The following is an 18,324-nucleotide window of genomic DNA, read 5'->3' on the forward strand; positions in this document are numbered from 1 at the left end:
TGCTCTGCAGCCCGGGGGACATGCTCTTGGGAACGGAGAGAGAGGCTGTGTTGACATCGCCATCTGGGCTCTGTGGTTTCAGAAACACTGAGAGGCAGGGCCACTGGGTGACGGGCAGGAAGGGGGGCACGCGATGGGATGAGCACCGGCTGTTGCAGGCAACCGATGAATTATTGAAAACTACATCTGAAACTAATGATGTACTACATGTCGGCTAATTGCATTTAAATTAAAAAAAAAAAAAAGAAAGAAAGAAGAGGAAGGAAGAAAGACGGAGGGAGCAGAGTGTGAAGCGGGTCCAGGACAAGGCTTGAGGGAGCTGCGCCCTGGACCACCCGCGCTCACCTTTGAAGGGGGACTGGGCACGCGTGGCGAGGAAGAGCCTCTTGCTTTTCCTGCTCTGCGGCCCGCGGCGGGCGTGGTAGCCCAGCGTGTTGCAGCGGCGGCCTCTCTTGCAGCTCAGGCACAGGCCCTGGCTGAAGCTGTCCATGTCGCCGCACTGGTAGGCCGTGCTCTGCAGGCTGGGATGCAGCAAGGAGTCGATGAAGAGGTGCACCGACCGCTCGTGGGAGCATTTTATGGTCTGAGTGATGGCTGCAACACAGGGCAGGGAGGCCGTCGTCACCCCTCCAGCCCAAAGGGCCCTCCGCTCAAAGCATCACCCTGCTTTCAGCGCCCATCAGTGGCCCGTTGGGGAGGAGGGCTGGGGTTGCTGGGGTTGTGACAGTGGGAAGCAATCATGGCCTGGAAACTCCAGGAGTAGAGCCCTCTCGGCCACGTGGTGGAGAGATGTCAGCCCAGGCACCGCTGGGCTCCCGAAGGCACCCTGGTGTTTTAGCTGGAAGCCTAGGTCACTAAGAAAACACTGAATTTTTTAAGAAAACAGAGTGGGGTGATTCATTTAAAAAAATTTCATGTCTTAAATGGCTAAAGATGTGCAAGTGCTGATGCCTTGGGTTGAGTTAGCTGGAATAGGCTTGCGTGAAGTGCCTCTTTTCCTCACCAAGCTAGGTGAATGAGTGCCAAGGTACTCCTGTGTGGCAAGTGTTCTGGTGAAAGCGGAGTCCTCTCCTGCAAGGTCTGCCCTCTGCCTAAAGCAGCCATTGCCTCTGTTGGGTAGCTGGCCTGTAAAACCAGCAAGGGGATTGGCTTCTAGAAGGATCATCCTAGTGACCAGGTCTGCATGGGTCTATCTTGAAACAGCAAGGTTAGGAAGTTTATCTACCGTGGATTTTTGACTTTTTTTTTTTTTTTACACTCTCCAAATCTTAACCTAGTCTTTAATAGATGATTCTCAAGGATGCTGAAGAATCACCACAAGGCGTGCAAAATACCTAATGTGAAGGTACAGCACAGGTAACTTTGCCAAAAGCTATTTTCCCCCAGTGTTTGAAGGCTAAATGCCAAGACTGGACACTTCACTCTTGGTTTCCGGCTGCATCTGTTGAGCACCTACTATGAGGCAGGTACTATGCTGAGTGCTTTCACTCATCCACTCCCTACATCTTGCCACAGCTCCTTGAGGCAGCTGTTCTAGATGAGAAAAGTGAGCTTCAAAGACATTCACTCATTCCAGCTCACCTGGCCCATAGGGGGTGGATGGAAAAGCGTGTTACCAAATTACCTTTTGTTCAGGTGCATGGTGAGAACCACCCCAGGAGGGGATCGCTTTTAAACTTAAAGGCGAAGAAAACTGAGAAAAACCACAGCAAAACTGGGCAAGCGAAATAAATGTACATGCTTTCACCACTTCGAAGGTTTGCACAGAAGAGTGAATGGCACTAGCAGAGATGTATTCACCAGGCAGCTACTTACTAGATACCAGGCCTGTGTTGAGTTTTGGGAGGCAGTAGATCTGGGAGGTGGTCTGGGTGGTCAGCCCGGAATGGAACAGGCCCTGTGGATGGCTGGAGGGGTGATGACATGAGGGGCATGTGAGGAATGATGAGGGGAAGTTCCCAGAAGGTTCTCTCAGTTGTGGGCAGGTGGCAGGCTGGGAGTCCAGCCAAGATGAGATAATGTTGAATGTGAAGGTCATTCTGATACTGGAGAGGTGAAGGTGGTGATGTCATCACCGGAAAGCGTGTGCTTAGTTTGGTTTTGCATGATGGAGGTGAGAAGGAGGTACGTGGCAGGGTGGAGGTGGGGGCCTCCAGTTGGCTTGGCGTGAGTTGGCATGTTTTCATCAAGATGATATTTTATAATAATGAGAAATTTGGAACACCTAGGGAATGTATGATTTTTGCTGACAGTCTTGTTCTTAAATCCTGTGCACGCTGTCAATGTGCATGTTAATGTTTCAGTCTAGGATTTGAGAGAGAAGTGGGGTCACAACCCAGATAAGGCCACAATCCAGCTCCTCCTGCCCTGAGATGAAGGAAGTGACCAAGACATGTTTAGAACTGAATTTTGAATTGGAAGGATCCCAGTAAGTTCCCATAGGACCAGCTGATTAAAGGATCAAGAAGCTATAGTTCAAGGATCTATTAAGTACATCCTCATGTGGCTGGGAATAGAAAGAGCCCCCCGGGTGAGGAAGCTTCTAGAGAAGGAGGAATAACCACAGGCAACAGGACTCCATTTTCAGAAGGGCTGGTGCCCCGGAAGAGACTTTGTTGGGTACACCGGGAGAACTAAGAAGTAGGGATTCCCGGTGGCGCCCCCAGCTCATTGTCAGAGCCTGGGCTCCAGTGACCCTTGCCAGTTAAGAGGAGGGCGTGCTGGAGGGACACTCCCACAAGCCCTCCCACTGAGTGGGCTTGGGGACCACATCCACCCTGGGCCCCCACCCTTGCTGAACCCTTCCTGGGGTCCCGCAGAACTGGAGCTTCCCTGGATGGGGTGTGAGGGGCGTAAGCCAGTGCAGGCTAGTGGTCTGGGCCGGGCCTTCTTTCTCACCAGTTAAGCCATGCTTGGTAATATGTTTGTAGAGCTCTAGGAAGTGGCAGCCAGGCTGGAAGGAGCCCCCATTGGGGTAGAAGTCGTAGTGTGCTATGGGCTGTTTGATGCCCACACTCAGGCCCATGTGCTCCCGGGTGAAGGTGTGAATGGCGTCCACAAAATCGGCATCATCTGGTGAAAGACGGTCGTTGGGCGAAGATCCCTCAAACAAAGGGCCTGCGGCGTCCAGCCCTAATAGGAAAGCAGGGCTAAGGGTTAGGTGGGAAGAATGGAGAAGCCTCCTTTTAGCTTTTCGATGTTATTACACATTCATGAGCTGGCAGGAAGAAGAAAATCCTAGGGGATAATCTTTCCCTCGAAAATCTTGCTATAAGCTTTTCGCAGTAAAACCACAGTAATTCATGATGCCGAAAATTAGACGCGGGCTGTGCATTATCTATGGGGAAAGAGGTCTGCAGGAACGATCCAGCGGTAGGAATAAGGTTATGAGGGAATGCTTGATTTATTTAAGTAAATCAATTTTAAGTACCTCTCAAGCTACTTTCAAGAGCATCTGTTTGCATACAAAAACCACTGTGCTTATTGTAAGTAGTTCTAACCCACCCATCAGAGAAGGAATTTATTTGCCTGTGTGTTGTCAATAATTTCCCTCAACAAGCTGGCTTTTCTCCTACAGCAATGTCATTTCATTGGAATGTCCAGAACAGCCTTGGGACATCACTGTTCCCGGGTGAAAATGTTGTGAGCAAACAGGACGGCTTAGAGCCCTGGTCAAGTGACAGATGTGTGTGCTGAGACTACTGGCAGCTCCCAGCTGGCTGTAGTCGGGGAGTATTTATTTATACGCTCAAGGTTTTTCCTCTGTCTTTCTTCCGTCACCTTCTCTGGAAGACCCTTTGACATCTCCTATCAGCCCTGGCTTCCATCCCTGTTGGGGGTGAAGGAATTGACAAGGGGCACTGACAGCGCCCGTCTCTAGCTCTCACCCATAGTTACAAATGAAAGATGTCTCGGTGTGATTTATATTCCATTCTTCATGGGGCTGAGTATGAGATGACAGGAGTAATGAGCTGTCCTGCTGCCTCTGTCATGAGTGGGCCCGGCTAATAATGCCTGATGTGACCCATGACCCCAGCCAGAGTGGAGAGGGTGCTGGGCCTGGTACAACTTTTCTGCGATTCTGACTCAGCCTTCTAGGCCTGGTTGCTTGGTGATGGGCCTCACTGGCTTTCTTTGGAAGGTCTGCTCACTCTCAGCCTGTTGAGGGTTATATCACAGAGTGGGGTGCGCAAATAGTGGCCTGTGAACCAGGTCTCCCCAGTTACCAGCAAGATCCAAAAGGTAAGGATGAGGAAGTGAGTTCTCGTAATGACAAATTTATTTCATTTAAATGTCTGCCATTATTCCTATCTTTCTTTATATTAAAACCAACCTCTTCTTTGGCAAAGTAATGGTAATAGTAGATATTAGCTGCCAAAAATTGTCTTACTTGATAAAACGGGGTCATGGGGCGCCTGAGTGGCTCAGTTGGTTGAGCATCCAACTCTTCGTTTCGGCTCAGATCATGATTTCATGGGTTGTGGGATCAAGCCCCAGGTTGGGCTCTATGTTCAGTGTGGAGTATGCTTGAGATTCTCTCTCTCCCTCTGCCCCTCTCCCCACTCTCTCTCTCTCTAAAATAATTTTTTAAAGATTTATTTATTTAAGTCACAACAATGCTATTCATCTTAAATTTCCTTTGAACTGTTTTAACCTGTAGAGTATTAGTTTAGCCTGCTGGGTCTTAACGGATGAGTAGGAGTTTGGTAGGTAGACTGGGGCTGGGTGGATAAGTTGTGGTAAGATATTCCAGGCAAGGGGCAGCTGCGTGGCTCAGTTGGTACTGTCTGACTTTGGCTCAGGTCATGTTCTCAGGGACCTGGGATCTGGCCCTGTGTTGGGTTCCCCACTCAGTGGGGAGTCTGCTTGTCCCTTTCCCTCTCCCCCTTCTCAAGCTCTCTCTCTCTCAAATAGAAGGAAAATGTCTTAAAAAAAAATTCCAGGAAAAGGGAAAAGGACATGCAAAGGCCCAGAAGCACAGGAGGCCATGGTGTGTTCATGAAGTGGAGAAAGACCTACTGCCCTGGAAGCCTGGGACTACAGGAAGAGGACAGCGGGAAGAGAGGTTGCAGAACTCTGGAACACCACGCTGAGAAGGGCCTTGGCTGGCATTCTTTCTTTCTTTTTCTTTCTTTCTCTCTTTCTTCCCTCCTTCCTTTTTAAAAGATTTATTTATTTTGAGAGAGAGAGAAAACATGCACAAATGCCAGGGGGAGGAGGGAGAGAGGGAGAGGGAGAGAAAGTGAAGCAGACTCCTAATCGAGCATGGAGCCTGAGGCAGGGCTGGATCTCATGACCCTGAGATCACAACCTGAGCCAAAACCAAGAGTTGTATGCTTAACTGACTGCACCACCCAGGTGCCCCTGGGCTTTCTGAATTTCATCCTGTGGGTATCTGTGGGCCTTGGGGACTTGGCTGGGGACCAGTCTGATCAGATGGGTTCTTTGAAACAGCACTGTGGGGTAGTGTTGGGAGAGGAGGTTGGTGTCAAGGATGCCTGGGAGGAAAGGCCTTCTTGCACAGCCCCAGCTCTTCCTGGATATCTGGGGCCATTTCCAACTTAGTGTACCCCCCTCCCCACTTTTCAAATGGGTCCTAGAATTAGACCCATATGTTTCGTAAATGTGGAAACTAAGGTACAAACGTAGCCCACGTTACCACAAATTTCGGGCTGTGATCCTTTAGCTTACTCATATTGGGCTTCCTAAACTATAGGTTGAAAAATGAACTCTTTCCTGGTACAAAGATATATGTATGAAGGAACCCATTGGAGAAAAGGCAATAGGAGTTGGGGCTGTGATTTACTCTGAATTCTCGAGGAACAGCAGTCTAGGACAGTGGGCAAGTTTGAAACAGTGCAGCCAGTCCTCTGAGGAGCAGAGGCACTGTGCAAAGGGGGAGCAGTAATTACAGGACTGTAGTAGGAGTTCCCGCTCCACACCCCCACGGTAGGTATTGGGCACCGTTACCTGTAATTCTCCCAATCTTGTGCTTTCCGCCGATGTAATTGCCAGCGAATCCTGAGACATGTGCGCCCAGGCTATACCCAATTAGATGAACATTGCTTCGAGAAAATTGGGCAGATTCCTGGAAGACAGAGGCAATGTGGTTCCAGGCAAGAGTTGCCAGATAGAAGCCTTGTGTGGGTCCAGCTTGTTCTGGGCACCCACCTTATTCTTTGTGCCGAGTGGCAAGTGAGGTGCTTAATTCATCCTCCTGACCCACACTGGTTCCATACTTTGCTAGCACCCACCTTTCCGGCTCATCACCCCTCCCGGTGATGCTGCCCCCTGCTTGCCTGCCATTTACTAGGATGTTAACACCCTGTGCAGTGATCCTGTTCATTTCTATGGGTTTGATGGTGTATGGGTGTGTTTAGATCCCTTAGCTCATCCAAGGGAGTGGGCATAAAAGAGATAGTGGATGGGGGAGGGGGAGGGAAGATAGTTCTGCAAAATAGGGGTTCAGGCAAGGCATTTGAGAGAGCCCCAATGTCCCATCCCCACCCCGTAGCCGCCCGCCCCCCCCATTCCTATGAGCTTAGCAGAATGGTTCTCCTGTCCGGGCTGCTTTGGAGATCAGCTTAATTCACTTAGTCTTAGGAGAAGGGAGAGGCAGGGAGGGAAGACGGGAGGGCGGGCCTTACCTCCAGCCACAGGATGAGAGCCGCCACCTCCTGGCCCACAAGGCGGGTGTTGCGGACTGCGACGGTGTAGTGGTGGTAGGCCAGGGTGAGCCAGTCAGCCAGCACCACGTTCACCGGCTGGGCCAGTCCAGACTTCAGTGCGGCGACCATCTGCCAAATCCAGCTTTCCAGGAGGCCGTCCACCTGCGGAGGGCCGGCAGAGTAGTCAGCTTAACTGGGAGGGGACAGAGGGGGTGCTGCACTAGTCTTTTCTTTCTCCCTGTTCACCCCTTTTTTCCTTTCTTAACTCTTGGCTAATTAATGCTGGATCCTTCTTTCCAAAAGAAAGGGCTTAATGTAGGGTTGCTCGACGTTGGCACTACTGACATTTTGGGCCAGATACTTTCTGTTGTGGGGACTGTCCTGTGCACTGTAGGACAGGTAGCAATATCTCTTGTCTCTACCAAGTAGGTGCCAGAAGCACTCTCCCCCCTCCAAGTTGTGAAAACCAAAAGTGTCTCCAGGCTTTGCCAAATGACCCCTGGGGGCTACCCCCTGGCCTCCAGCTGAGAACGATTTTCTTAACATGCTCCTATTTTAAGAGTTTCTGAGCCTTAAAATAATGGGAAAGTCTCTGCAACCAGGAGCTGAGAGCTGACCTATCCTCTAAGGGTCAGTTCAATTACCTCCCTGCCCGGGAGGCCTGCTCAGCCACAGTTCTGAATCCCAGCTCTGCTCCCACCCTGCATATGCTTGCTCGTGAGGGAATAAAGCACCATGAGCTGCAGCATGGCAGGAGATTCAATACGCATTCATAGACAATCTTTCTGTGTGTGCACCTTGTTTGAGAACCAAATTGCTGGGCACTCTTGATGAGTCCACGGAACAAAGCATTTGTGCTGTGTCTGCAGGATAAATAGGAGTTCACCTCTCAGGATAAGGGTGGGCTGGTGAATGTGGGGCAGGGTGTCTGGGGTGATCTAGGCAGAAGGAAGAGCACTGCAGAGGTGCAGAATCACGAGAGGGCCCTGTGGTATATCTGCAGGGAGAAGAATCTGGTGTGGTTGAAGACCAGAGGGGAGTGGGGGATGGAGGTGAGGGGGAGGAGAGGCTGGAGAACAATGCTGATGACGTGGGCAGTTCATTCTGGGGTCAAGTGCAAACGCTTATGAATATGCACCCAGGGCTTTCCATGTGGATAGAGCACCTTGGGTTCAAATCCTGACTCTCCTAGTTAGTTAGGAGTTTGGTTAACTTTCCTGTACACCACTTTCCCCATCTGGAAAGTGGGGCTAACAGTAGCGGCCTTTCTCCGGGACTGCTGTGAAGATGAGATCAGTTACTCACTGTGACCACTTAGAACAGACCTGGAACGCAGCAAGTTTTCCGTAAATGTGAGTTAAACAGAGTTACACAGACTTACGTTAGTGGGTTAGTGGTTACTGACACAGTGACGCAGCTCTTGCTGCTACTGTCACTTAGGGTGGTAGTTGTGTTCCCATCTGGATTTTAAGAATGAAGAGCTCATTCTGGGAAAGGACGCTCATTCTCTGCGCCTCTGCCCCCTTTCCTTGGCTACAGCTGTGGACATTACTCCCCCTCCTCCTCAGGGAGGCCAGTTGGACCTCCTTGTCCTGCCCTGCCCGCCCCAGCCTCCCCCCTCACCTGACACTGAGGTGGCCAGCCTCGTGGCCATCCCCTCCCCCTGCCCGTCCTATCTTCATGTTGCATTTGTGAACGAGGTATTTATGTAGACATTAATTCAGTTAACAAGTATTTTTGGAGCACCCCATATATCATGGATACTGTTCCACAGGAGAAGGAGAAGAACACTGTAGGCAGGAGACAAGGCAGGCAGCCTGAGCCAAGGCCAAGAGGAGAGGAAGGAGGCATAGGGGAGTGGGAGGAGCTACGGCAGGTGGGTGTTGCTGGAGTCTACACCACCTCCCCCCACCCGGGAGTGGGGGCTGAGGGGGAGGCCAGGAGAGGGAGGAGGAGACAGCAAGGGCGGAGGGAGGGAGGCAGGGAGGGTGGGGAGGAGGCTGGGAAAGGTAAGGGGGGCAGGAGGAGTGAGTGGAGGCAGAGTGAGGGGGGCAGGGTCAGAGGGGAAAGCACAGGGAAGAAGGGGGAAGAAGCTCCAGCTCTGCTGTGTGTAGAGCTTTTGACTTGGGGGGTCCAGCTTCTCACTGCGCCCCTGCCCAGATCTGTCCTCAGGCTGCATTTCCTCCTTCCCACCTTCTCTCTTTTCTTGTAAGGAAAGTCCCTTTGGCCAAAGCAGCTGAAGAAACCGGATACTCTTCTCTAGTGACTGGCCTCCTAATCCCTTTCCTCCCCCACGGTTCCCACGGTTCCCACGTTCCCACGGAAGAGCTTTTCTGTGGCTGATCTCTCATTTCCTTTCAAACAGGTTTCATCAGGTGAGGCCCAGACCCAGTTAGACCCCTCTGACAAAGGCCCAGGGAACTGGGAGTCCTTGAGACTGTGAGCTCAGAGCGTGAGGGTTCTGGGTTTGAATCTCTGTCCGTTCTTGGCTGTGTGACTGTGGTAGCTGCTCAGCCTTTCTGAGGGCGGTTTCTTCTTCCAAAAGATAGTAACCCACCTTGTTGGGAGGTGGGAGGATTCAATGAGTTGATGTATCATGTAAGGGGCCTAACTTGTAGTAGGGCCTCGATCTATGTGAGGTCCCTTCTAAAGGGCAGGAAAGCCCAGCACCACCTCGACTGCAGACCTTGGGGTGTGTGGAACTCCCACATCCCTAGGGAGGGCATCCTTTAATCCTAGGGGGAAGCTGCTAGCAGGCTATAGGTGCCTCTGCTTTCCCCCTAGCGATGGTAACCACCCCACCTCGTGGCTATACCCATGTGGCATCGCGTGGCTCCCCACTACCACGTGAGGCCAGGCACAGGGGCTGTATTGTTCATGGGAAGGCTCTGAGCCTGCACATAGCAAGCTTTCAGTGAATAAATGTGGAAAGAGTCGCAGGTGGGTAGACGGGCTCAATTGGCTTTCTACGGTAGGACAGATGAGGGTTTCAAGAATTTTTTTCAAGTAGATGGCAGGGAAAGGTTTCCAAGTCACGAAACAGATCCCCAAATCTCTGGAGGTTTCAAGTCGTGAACTAAGCTTCAAACTGTGGGTTGGGTGGAATCAGGGAGGCAGAAATTCCTCTTGGAGACAACTCCTTGCGTAGTTTGACTTCAACCATTGCCCACAACATTCTCTCTCCCCTTTGTCCGGGATTTTTAGCGTCCCTAAAAGACTACATTTTTCTCTAAGAGTCTACACGTCTCAGTCACCTTTTTACCTAGGTATGGCCAATGGATGTCAGTGAAAGCATTTCACAGATGCTTCTGGGCAGCTAACCTAAAAAATACCCCACACTTTTATACCAAAAGCCATTGAATTGTAGGCTTTAAATGGATGAATTTTATGGTATGTGAATTATATCTCAATAAAGCTGTTAAAAAAAAAAAACAAACCCAGCTCCTTAGACTCCTCCTTTACTAATAGCACTACCTGGAATAAAGATGTGATGACTGGTGCTCTGGCTCCCATCTTGGACTATAAGGACAAAGGCCTCACTCTAAGAATGGCAGAGTAGTAAGCTGGAAATGAACCGGGTCCCTGAGGACTTCATTGACCAAAGCCATTTATCCAATTTTCGATTACATATTTTTAGACTGTTGTGTGAAATGGAAACAAACTTCTGTTTTATTTGAACTACCGCTAGTTGGGTTTCTGGTATTCACAGCTGCATTTAAATCTTAGGGTCACAGCATTTCATTGGGAGACTGTGGTTTGGCTTCCCATCTGAAACAGGCAGATTCACCTTCCTGGACCGCAACCTCTTCTGGGTCCTCATGTGCTATGTGACCTCCTTGAGCCACATTTTATCATCTGAAATGTGGAGATAATTATACTTTCCCTATCCTGCTTATTCATGGAATTGAGATAATCAGTGAGATCCTGTGTGGGGAGGTACTCGGAAAATTAGAATGTACTTTACAAATACAGTGCATGAAGTTGTTATCACTGGCTCCCTATCTTTTTTTATTAAAATTGGACACGTGAGGGAGAAAAGCAGAAAATGTACATGCAGAGAGAAAAAAAGGCATGTCAGCATTTCCTACCGTCCACCCGTGGATTATCATCACCAGGGGCAGAGAGGAGTTGAAGCCACACTGCTGTAACGTGTCTGGGTGATTCAGATGAATCTGACAGCCCTTATCCCTTTCTTCTTCAAAAAGCAGGAATCTGGTCTTTGTCTCCTGGGATGCTTCCATTGTCTCAGCAGCTCTCAATCTTCTTCCAAATGGCTCTGGAATGAAAGATTGGGGACAGTACTTTACCCTGGCATCTGTTCCACCTCTGCTGGCTCTGGGACAGCCCAAAGGTTTCTAAGGGTACCAGCCAGTGGGGTTACTATGAGGTGCTGGAGGTAGGCATGAACCACAGCTTTTGGGGAACCCCACAGCAGAATGCCCATTTCTCCCTTGGGAGATGATGAAGGGTTCTCCCTACAAGAACCCAATAGAGAGGTAGAGGGGGCCAGGTCCTCCATCCTGCCATCCTGACTGTGGGATCAGCCAGCCAGATATTGGAGGACCTCTAGGACAATAGGGATACAGAAGAGGCAGATGAATGAGTATTTCACCCCAAATCACACTGTCAATAAGTTGTGGTGTCAGGATTTGAACCCAGCTCCCTCTGATTCCAATTGCCTGCATGCCTACATGCTGCAGAGACAGTGGATAGAGCACCTTAGTTAGATGACACTATGCATTTGCTCATGTAGTCCAGCCTGTTCTCACATGCAGACTCATTATACCGTGTAGCCTTGCACGGACCAGGTAGGGTTGGGGCGGAGAGAGGATCTCAGGAGTGGCCGATTCTGCTTGATGCAGGGAGGGATGTTCAGGGAGGACTCTTCAGGGAAAACGATGCTGATCTTGTCTGGAAGGATGGACAAGGGCTTGTGGGGCAGCGTGGATGGTAGGAGGGAGCAGGGGAACGGGAGAGTTTGGGCTCCCAGGGTGGCACTTTGTGGGCACAAGGAGGAGTGCGATAAGCCTGGGCAGCCGGGGTGTCTGGGGCCCTGGGAAGCTGGGGAGTCTGGACTTTATGCCCTGGATGATAAGGCTGCTGCTAAGGAGTTTTTCAGCAGAAAAGGATAATTTGAGTATCCATTCAGAATCTTTCAAAGACTGTGGAAGAATGGGGGTGGGGTGGGGAGAAAGATTGTTTTTAAGATTTTTACCTTCTGTTGTTTTTGCAAAATGCCTACTAGTCTTTCTTTTGGGGGAGCCCAATGCCAATCCTGAGACATTTTGGAGTGATGAGCAGTCGCACAGCTGCCACGCAAGTCCATGCTGTTGCCCGGACAGACCCCTCTGCTCGGGGGCAGGGGGAGGCCCAGAGAGGCACTGTGTTCTCAGGGCGGGGGCACCAAGGTGGGTGGCATCTTTTGTGCCAAGATTAGAGATCAGGCCAAGTGCTGGTGGAGGATGTCCTCATCCTCCCTTCTAGCCCAGGGTGGCTCTCTGGTGGCTGGGAGTGCACCAGCATTTTTCGTCAGTGAACTCAGTTGAACCTAATTACTAAGGATCCCGATCATTCATTCTGAGCTTATAGTCATTCAGACTTCTCAAACAATAGGTCTTGGGCTTTTGGTTTCAGGGGACAGCAGGATAGAGAGATGATGAACCCACAAAGTACGAGGGGAGGTATTAATGAAACCAATTTTCCTACCCAAAGGTTATTAATTTGAAAGGTTATTAATTTCCAGCAAAGGGCAATGATTTTTCACCATGATGACAGAATGAAACGCATCATATTTTATTAAAAGGAGATGTGAGTGAGAATCTGAATAACTGCTGTGATAATTAAGAAAATGTCTGCTGCCCCCCCCCCCCCCCCGTTTGGCTTTCCCAAGCTTATCCTCATCCCTGCTGGGGACTCCCAGCTCACGCTCCCCATTTTGCTGGCTGCACCACCCTCCTGGTCTTCTAAATGGAAGCTGGGGTGTCGCCTTGCGCTCCTACACCAGCTTTCCAATCAGTCTGAAGCTTTGAGTTCCCGAATATCCCTAGAAGCCAGTGGCCCAGCTCAGGTGCACATTGTTTCTTGATTGATTGTGACAGCTCCCTAACATCTCTCTCTGTGTCTCTCTCTTTCTTTTTGATCTTGACATCCTCCCTCATGCTGCAGCTCAAAGAATCTTCCTAGAACAGGAATAACTCTCATATCCATTAGTGATTTTGAGCTTTGTGGTATCGCAGCCAAGGCCACCACCCCGGTGACAATCCCTCATTCCTCAGCTCCTCCCCTCCTGCTACCCACTGCCAACGGTTCCCCCTACCTTTGCCCTCTCACTCCCCTCTCTGCCTCTGCTGCTTCATGGTGAGCCCTGGACCATCCATTAAAATGGAACTCACACATCACACCCTGGAGGAAGCCTTCTCATCTAGCCAGAGATCATTACTTCCTCCTGCTGTCAGCACTGTATTGGGTCCTTGCTTCGAATGTGCTTGTCATGGGCCTGGTAATTTATTTGTTGAGGTGTGTGCTGTTTTCTCCACCAGGCTGTGAGCTCGTGGAGGGCAGTGCTGGTAGGTGCTCAATAAATGCTTAGTGAATGATGCGTTCTGTGGCATCCAGCTCTGACATCAAAGGCTCAGATTTGATTTGTCAGTCATTCATGCACTGGCATTAACTAAACGTAACTAATTTTCTTTTATTTAGTGACAAAGAGCTACATCTTCCTTCGTTTTAGGATAACGGACTCAAATGCTAAGAAGGCTATATATGAAAACAATATGGGGATAGAAATAGTGCCTATCTTATGAAGTTGTTACAAAGATTAAGTAGGATATTTGTGAAGAGCTCAGAAAAATGCCTGACACATAATTAGCACCTATGTAAGGCTGTGTTGTTAAAATAAGTACGAATTGGAGCATGCGGCATCTTGCATTTTTGATCTGTGAAATTCTTTCTTTCTGTAAAAATTTATTCCAGTTGCCCTCCAGGACCAATTCTGTCTTATGTGTATTTACTCTGGATTTAGCTGGGAGAGTAAGCTCTGGCCCCGGAGCCTAGGGCCTCAAGGCTGTTCAGGAGAGTGCTCTGAAAAAGGAGTTGTCAGATAGAAAGGCCCATAAACAATTGAACAGAACTGGGCTCTCCCTCTTCTTCCTGGGAGCTTGGCTTTCTTATAGCACATAGAGGAGTGAGGAAATTACATATATATGTGTATATATTAATTTCTTTCCTCCACAAAAACTTACGAAGCATATATTATGCCTCAGGCCTTGGCTAGGTACTATCTGGAGGCACATAGGGCACGACCTCTATTTTTCAGGAGTCCCCAGTCCAGTGAGAGTGGTCAGTATGAGAATTGTGTGTGGTTGCTGTAAGTGCTGCAGTGGAGGGACATCCTGAATAAGGCCTGCCCCTATCAGTTGCCCCATCAGTTGAGTCTAGAAGGATGAAAGATTCCTGAGGAGCTCACATCTAGGACAAACTGTTGAAAAACGTGAGGCTCTGGTACCTAAAAAAAAAAAATAAGATTTAGTGGAGGACATGAGGCTCAAAGAGGCTGCTGTGGGGAAGAGGGCTGAGAATTCCCTTGTGCAATTCCAGGAGATAGAGACGGAATCAATGGGTGGGTGTGACACAGAAGAAAATTTTAGACTTAAAGACATTTGCAAAGATTCATAGTTGAACAGATTGGGACAAGGAGAAAGTAAGGGTAATAAAACAACAAAGAGAGAAATGCTAACAGATTTGTGCTCTAAAATTCATGTGATGTGATCATCTAATGTTGCTGAAGATGGGCCATAGCTTTTATTCTAGAGCTTCTTATTGGCCAAATCAGAGAGGGAAACAGGAGCAGTTATAGGATTCATGGTGTCCAGTTGCTCACACTTTGCTGGTCCTGAAGCCTGAGATGGTTTCCCTATGTGTTATTGTGAAAAGAGGCCACTGGGCGAAGCCTTGCCCAGTGGCCACTGTCTTGAAGATCATTCCTACAAAATATGTGGGTAGCAGGTTTTATGTGGTTGACCCTGAGAGTGCTCAGCCATCCTCAACAGAAGCTGCAACCACAGTGCCAAAAAGCATTTAAGTCACAGTGAATCTCTGTGAGGCTCTTCACTATAATCCAGCAGTAGTCTCTGTGACCGAGGGAGGCAGGGGCCAATTCAGGTAACATTTTGGGTTATAGGAAGGAGTAGAGCTCCAGAGCCCGAGGGTCTGAGCCTCCATGGGAGCCAAGTCTGACTGCCCTTTTACAGAACACAGAGAATGCTAGTGCATTCTCAGCTAAGCCATGGCATCAAGGACACACAGCTGTTGCCCATACCCACATGTATACCGAACTCTTTCCCAGGCTTAAGCCCTGCATGTAGCCAGCTCTTGACCGAGCACCTCTACCAGGGGATCTGTTCAGTACTGCCAACCCAGTGAGGCCCAACTGAATTTATTTTCCTTCCTTCCAACCCATTCTTCTTCCTTTCTCTCTACATTTCCTATTGTGGTGCAAAACACAATTATTTGTCCATTGTGTTGCTCAAGCTAGAAAGTTCAGAGCTGTTCTGGAATGTTCTCTTTGTCCCTTTGGTGACCCTCATGGGTCACCAAATACTGAGGACTCAGCCTCATGATTATCTTTTCTGTCCCCTGCCACTGGCCTAGTCTAGAACCTCATGTTACTTTTTTTTAATTTGTGGAATTGAAATAGCTTCTTAACTGTTTTATATTTTATTTGTAGAATTAATGCACACTTGATGTCTATGTATATATACATATAATTTGAAAACTGCTGAAAATGAAGAAAGAATCTCACTACTGGGACAAAAACACAAGTAATATTTGGAGTAGTTCCTTCTAATCTTTTATTATGGAGTTCCATAGATATTTATTTTGGAGTGCCCAAAATTGAAATCATATTATGCAAATGGTTTCATATCCCTCTTTACCTGTCAAGATAATTTTCTTAATAGCGCTACAAATTCTTCAAAATCATGCTTCTGAAAAGTGGCATCGTTTGTTTACTTATTCCATTATTGTTGGACATTCAGGTAGTTTCAAGTTTCTTTTTTTTTTTCTATTAGAAACAACACCCTGATGACCATCTTTATACATAAATCTTTGTCTGGAAAAATCTATGAGTATTGTCTTAGTATAGATTTTCGAAAGTAGAATTGTTAGCTCCTTAGGTGTGATCTTGTGGATATCTCTTTATGTATGCGTATATATCCAAATTGATTTTCTGCACTTTTTAAGCTAATATTTATTGAGCATTTTCTCTGTGCCAGGCACTTTCCTAACAGTCTTCTTTGTACTGACCCATTGAAACCTTACAGCAACTCTGTGAGCAAGTTGTGAAAAAACCCAATGATTCTGTTATGAGTGGGGGTGGGGAGGTGGGGGGGAATGTGTTCCAATTGTATTTGATAGGAGTAGCTCCTTCTCCGAGTGTGTCTTCTACAAATGTTATTTTCTCTTGTCTTTAGAAGCGATAAAGGCACCCCAGTGATATGAATCTGGGGATGAGGCTGTGGTTTTGAGAGGGAGACTATTCAAGGTAAAAAGTCGGTTCCTTTGTGGGAGTCATCCCCTGTAACCTGGAAGGCGGCTTGATGGGCTAAAGAGGCTCAGGGTTGCCCTGTGCATGACTGCAAGTTCCTGGGGGCAGCGAAGCTTCCTCAAAATCAGTTGGAAGCGGAAGCTGGGCACAGCCATTGCATTTCTAATATTAGGTTCCTTGCGGCAAATAATTTCTCCATTCCTAAGTCAGCCCCCAGGTTTGAGAGTTCCTAATGTTTCATACAGGAATGAATTATTTCATTTTCTTTTGGGTAAGGACATCATTAGGTGGTGACTGCAGGCAGCTGAGCTGGCTCAGGAGAGAACCAAGGCTTCTGCAGTAGAAGGTCTCAATGGGAGGCTGTTATTCTGTCTTCTGCCCCTGATACCTGGGCTAGGTGCTTTTGCTTAGTTCCTTGTTTTGTTGAGCACCTCTCATGGCTGATGCTCAGGACACAAGTGCGTAATACTGGAGCCGCAGGTATTAATATGCCCTACGCAGAGTTGTTTGTGAAATATCTTCATATTTATTATTTAAATTGCAATCCTGTGTGTTTGTGTGTCATATGTTAAGTTTATACCTTTGTAACTTTATAACATGCACTGCTGAAAATATTCCCAGACCTGGGGTTAGTGAGAGGGAGCCTCTGAAAGACCATAATTTCATGATAACTCTGAGCCCCACCCCACCCCACCGCCCCCCCAGTCATGTCCTCTGTTCAGAATGGAAGGAACCTATGAAATAAGTGTAGCCAAAGCTCTTCCCTGGCTGTTGTGGTCAGGCCTGTGATTTGTACATGCACAACGCTGACTTCAGAATTTCTAGCGTGAGGACAGGATGGGAAAACTTAAATAAGAGTTTAGTTGTGGCTGGGCCTTTGGAGATTCAGCTCTTAGCTGTTGTTGATCTTCGGTGATAAGCAGATTCTGCCCAAGGCTGTGGCGAGGAATGCTTCTCTGACTGCCACAATCTTGAATTTTGCCCATCACCATTTTGTTGTGAAATAAGATGATGAGGTAAGGGATGGAAGGAAAGCTATTTTCACAAGTCTGATTTATTTTGTTTACTTTGTCTACTTTGGCCTGATTTTGCTAACCATCCTGTAGCCTGAGATTACAATCAATTTCTCCTTGGAGATTAAGGAAGAAAGTAAGTATAGAGGCTATGTTTCTTTTTGTTGGAATTTTTTTTTTCTTCCAAACTTTCTTCTTTTTTTCCCAAACCCAAATGTGGGGCTTGAATTCACAACCCTGAGATAAAGACCTGAGCTGAGATCAAGAATCAGACATTTAACCAACTGAACTGCCCAGGTGCTCCCTCAAACCTTCTTAGGCTGTATTCTCCTGCAACTCTGGCTAGAATCAGATATTGTTTTTTTTTTTTTTTTTTTTTTTTTGGTCTTTCAAAAAATCTGATTATGAAAGACTATGCTGTTCAGGAAAGTTTTCCTTTTTTTAAATTTTATTTATTTGTTTATTTATTTTCAGGAAAGTTTTCCATTTGTACTCGAATACTCTAGGGATAATGGTGCTTACTTTTTTGTAAAGTGGTTCCAAGGTCACAGGCACATTCTGTTCCTAATAGGTTCAAGATAGAGTGAGCAACTGTCCTGTCAAACCACGATGAGTTGGTTATTCTAGTTCAAGGGCAATGGGATGAATAGGTGGAGAGAGAAAAGACGATAAAAATTGCCATCCCTGTTGATGATTGTTCTGAAGAGAGTTTTTATCCAACATCCAGGGTGCATAACTTCCTGCCTGGTCTTTCCCCCTGGGGAACAAATGTGGTCCCCTGGCCTGACACACTCTGCTGTTGTGTCCTATTTGCCTAATGAACATCATTCTTTTTTTTTTTTTTTTTTGAACATCATTCTTTCTCCCAATCTAAATTCAATCTTCATTTCCTTGGGGAAAATTTCTCCGAGTTTCCTCACTTGATCACATTTCCCTATTATTTGTTCTTTTAGGTGATTTCACAGTTGTTAATTTTCTATTTGAGTATTCATTACATAAATATCTCTCTCCCCTATTTGGTGGTAAGCTCCATGAAAGCAGAACCTAGGTCTGGTTTTGCTCACATTAAAACTTTAGTTAGTACAACAAGGGGCTGTAG

At 47.7% G+C, this 18,324-nt stretch overlaps 1 protein-coding gene across 1 annotated transcript in view; it reads right to left on the reverse strand.

Annotated features, from left to right (window-relative positions):
• LIPC (lipase C, hepatic type) overlaps positions 1–18,324 on the reverse strand; it is a 153,393-nt gene that overhangs the window by 18,727 nt on the left and 116,342 nt on the right. Inside the window, exons 3-7 of the mRNA XM_055320223.1 lie at positions 10,757–10,944; positions 6,648–6,830; positions 5,971–6,088; positions 2,899–3,132; positions 346–594 (exon numbers count right to left, since the gene is read on the reverse strand). Of these exons, the coding sequence (XP_055176198.1) occupies positions 346–594; positions 2,899–3,132; positions 5,971–6,088; positions 6,648–6,830; positions 10,757–10,944 (972 nt within the window). The remainder of the gene's footprint in view (positions 1–345; positions 595–2,898; positions 3,133–5,970; positions 6,089–6,647; positions 6,831–10,756; positions 10,945–18,324) is intronic.

The sequence above is a fragment of the Nyctereutes procyonoides genome, unplaced genomic scaffold (genome assembly GCF_905146905.1).
Source record: "Nyctereutes procyonoides isolate TBG_1078 unplaced genomic scaffold, NYPRO_anot_genome, whole genome shotgun sequence".
Taxonomy (NCBI): Eukaryota; Metazoa; Chordata; class Mammalia; order Carnivora; family Canidae; genus Nyctereutes; species Nyctereutes procyonoides.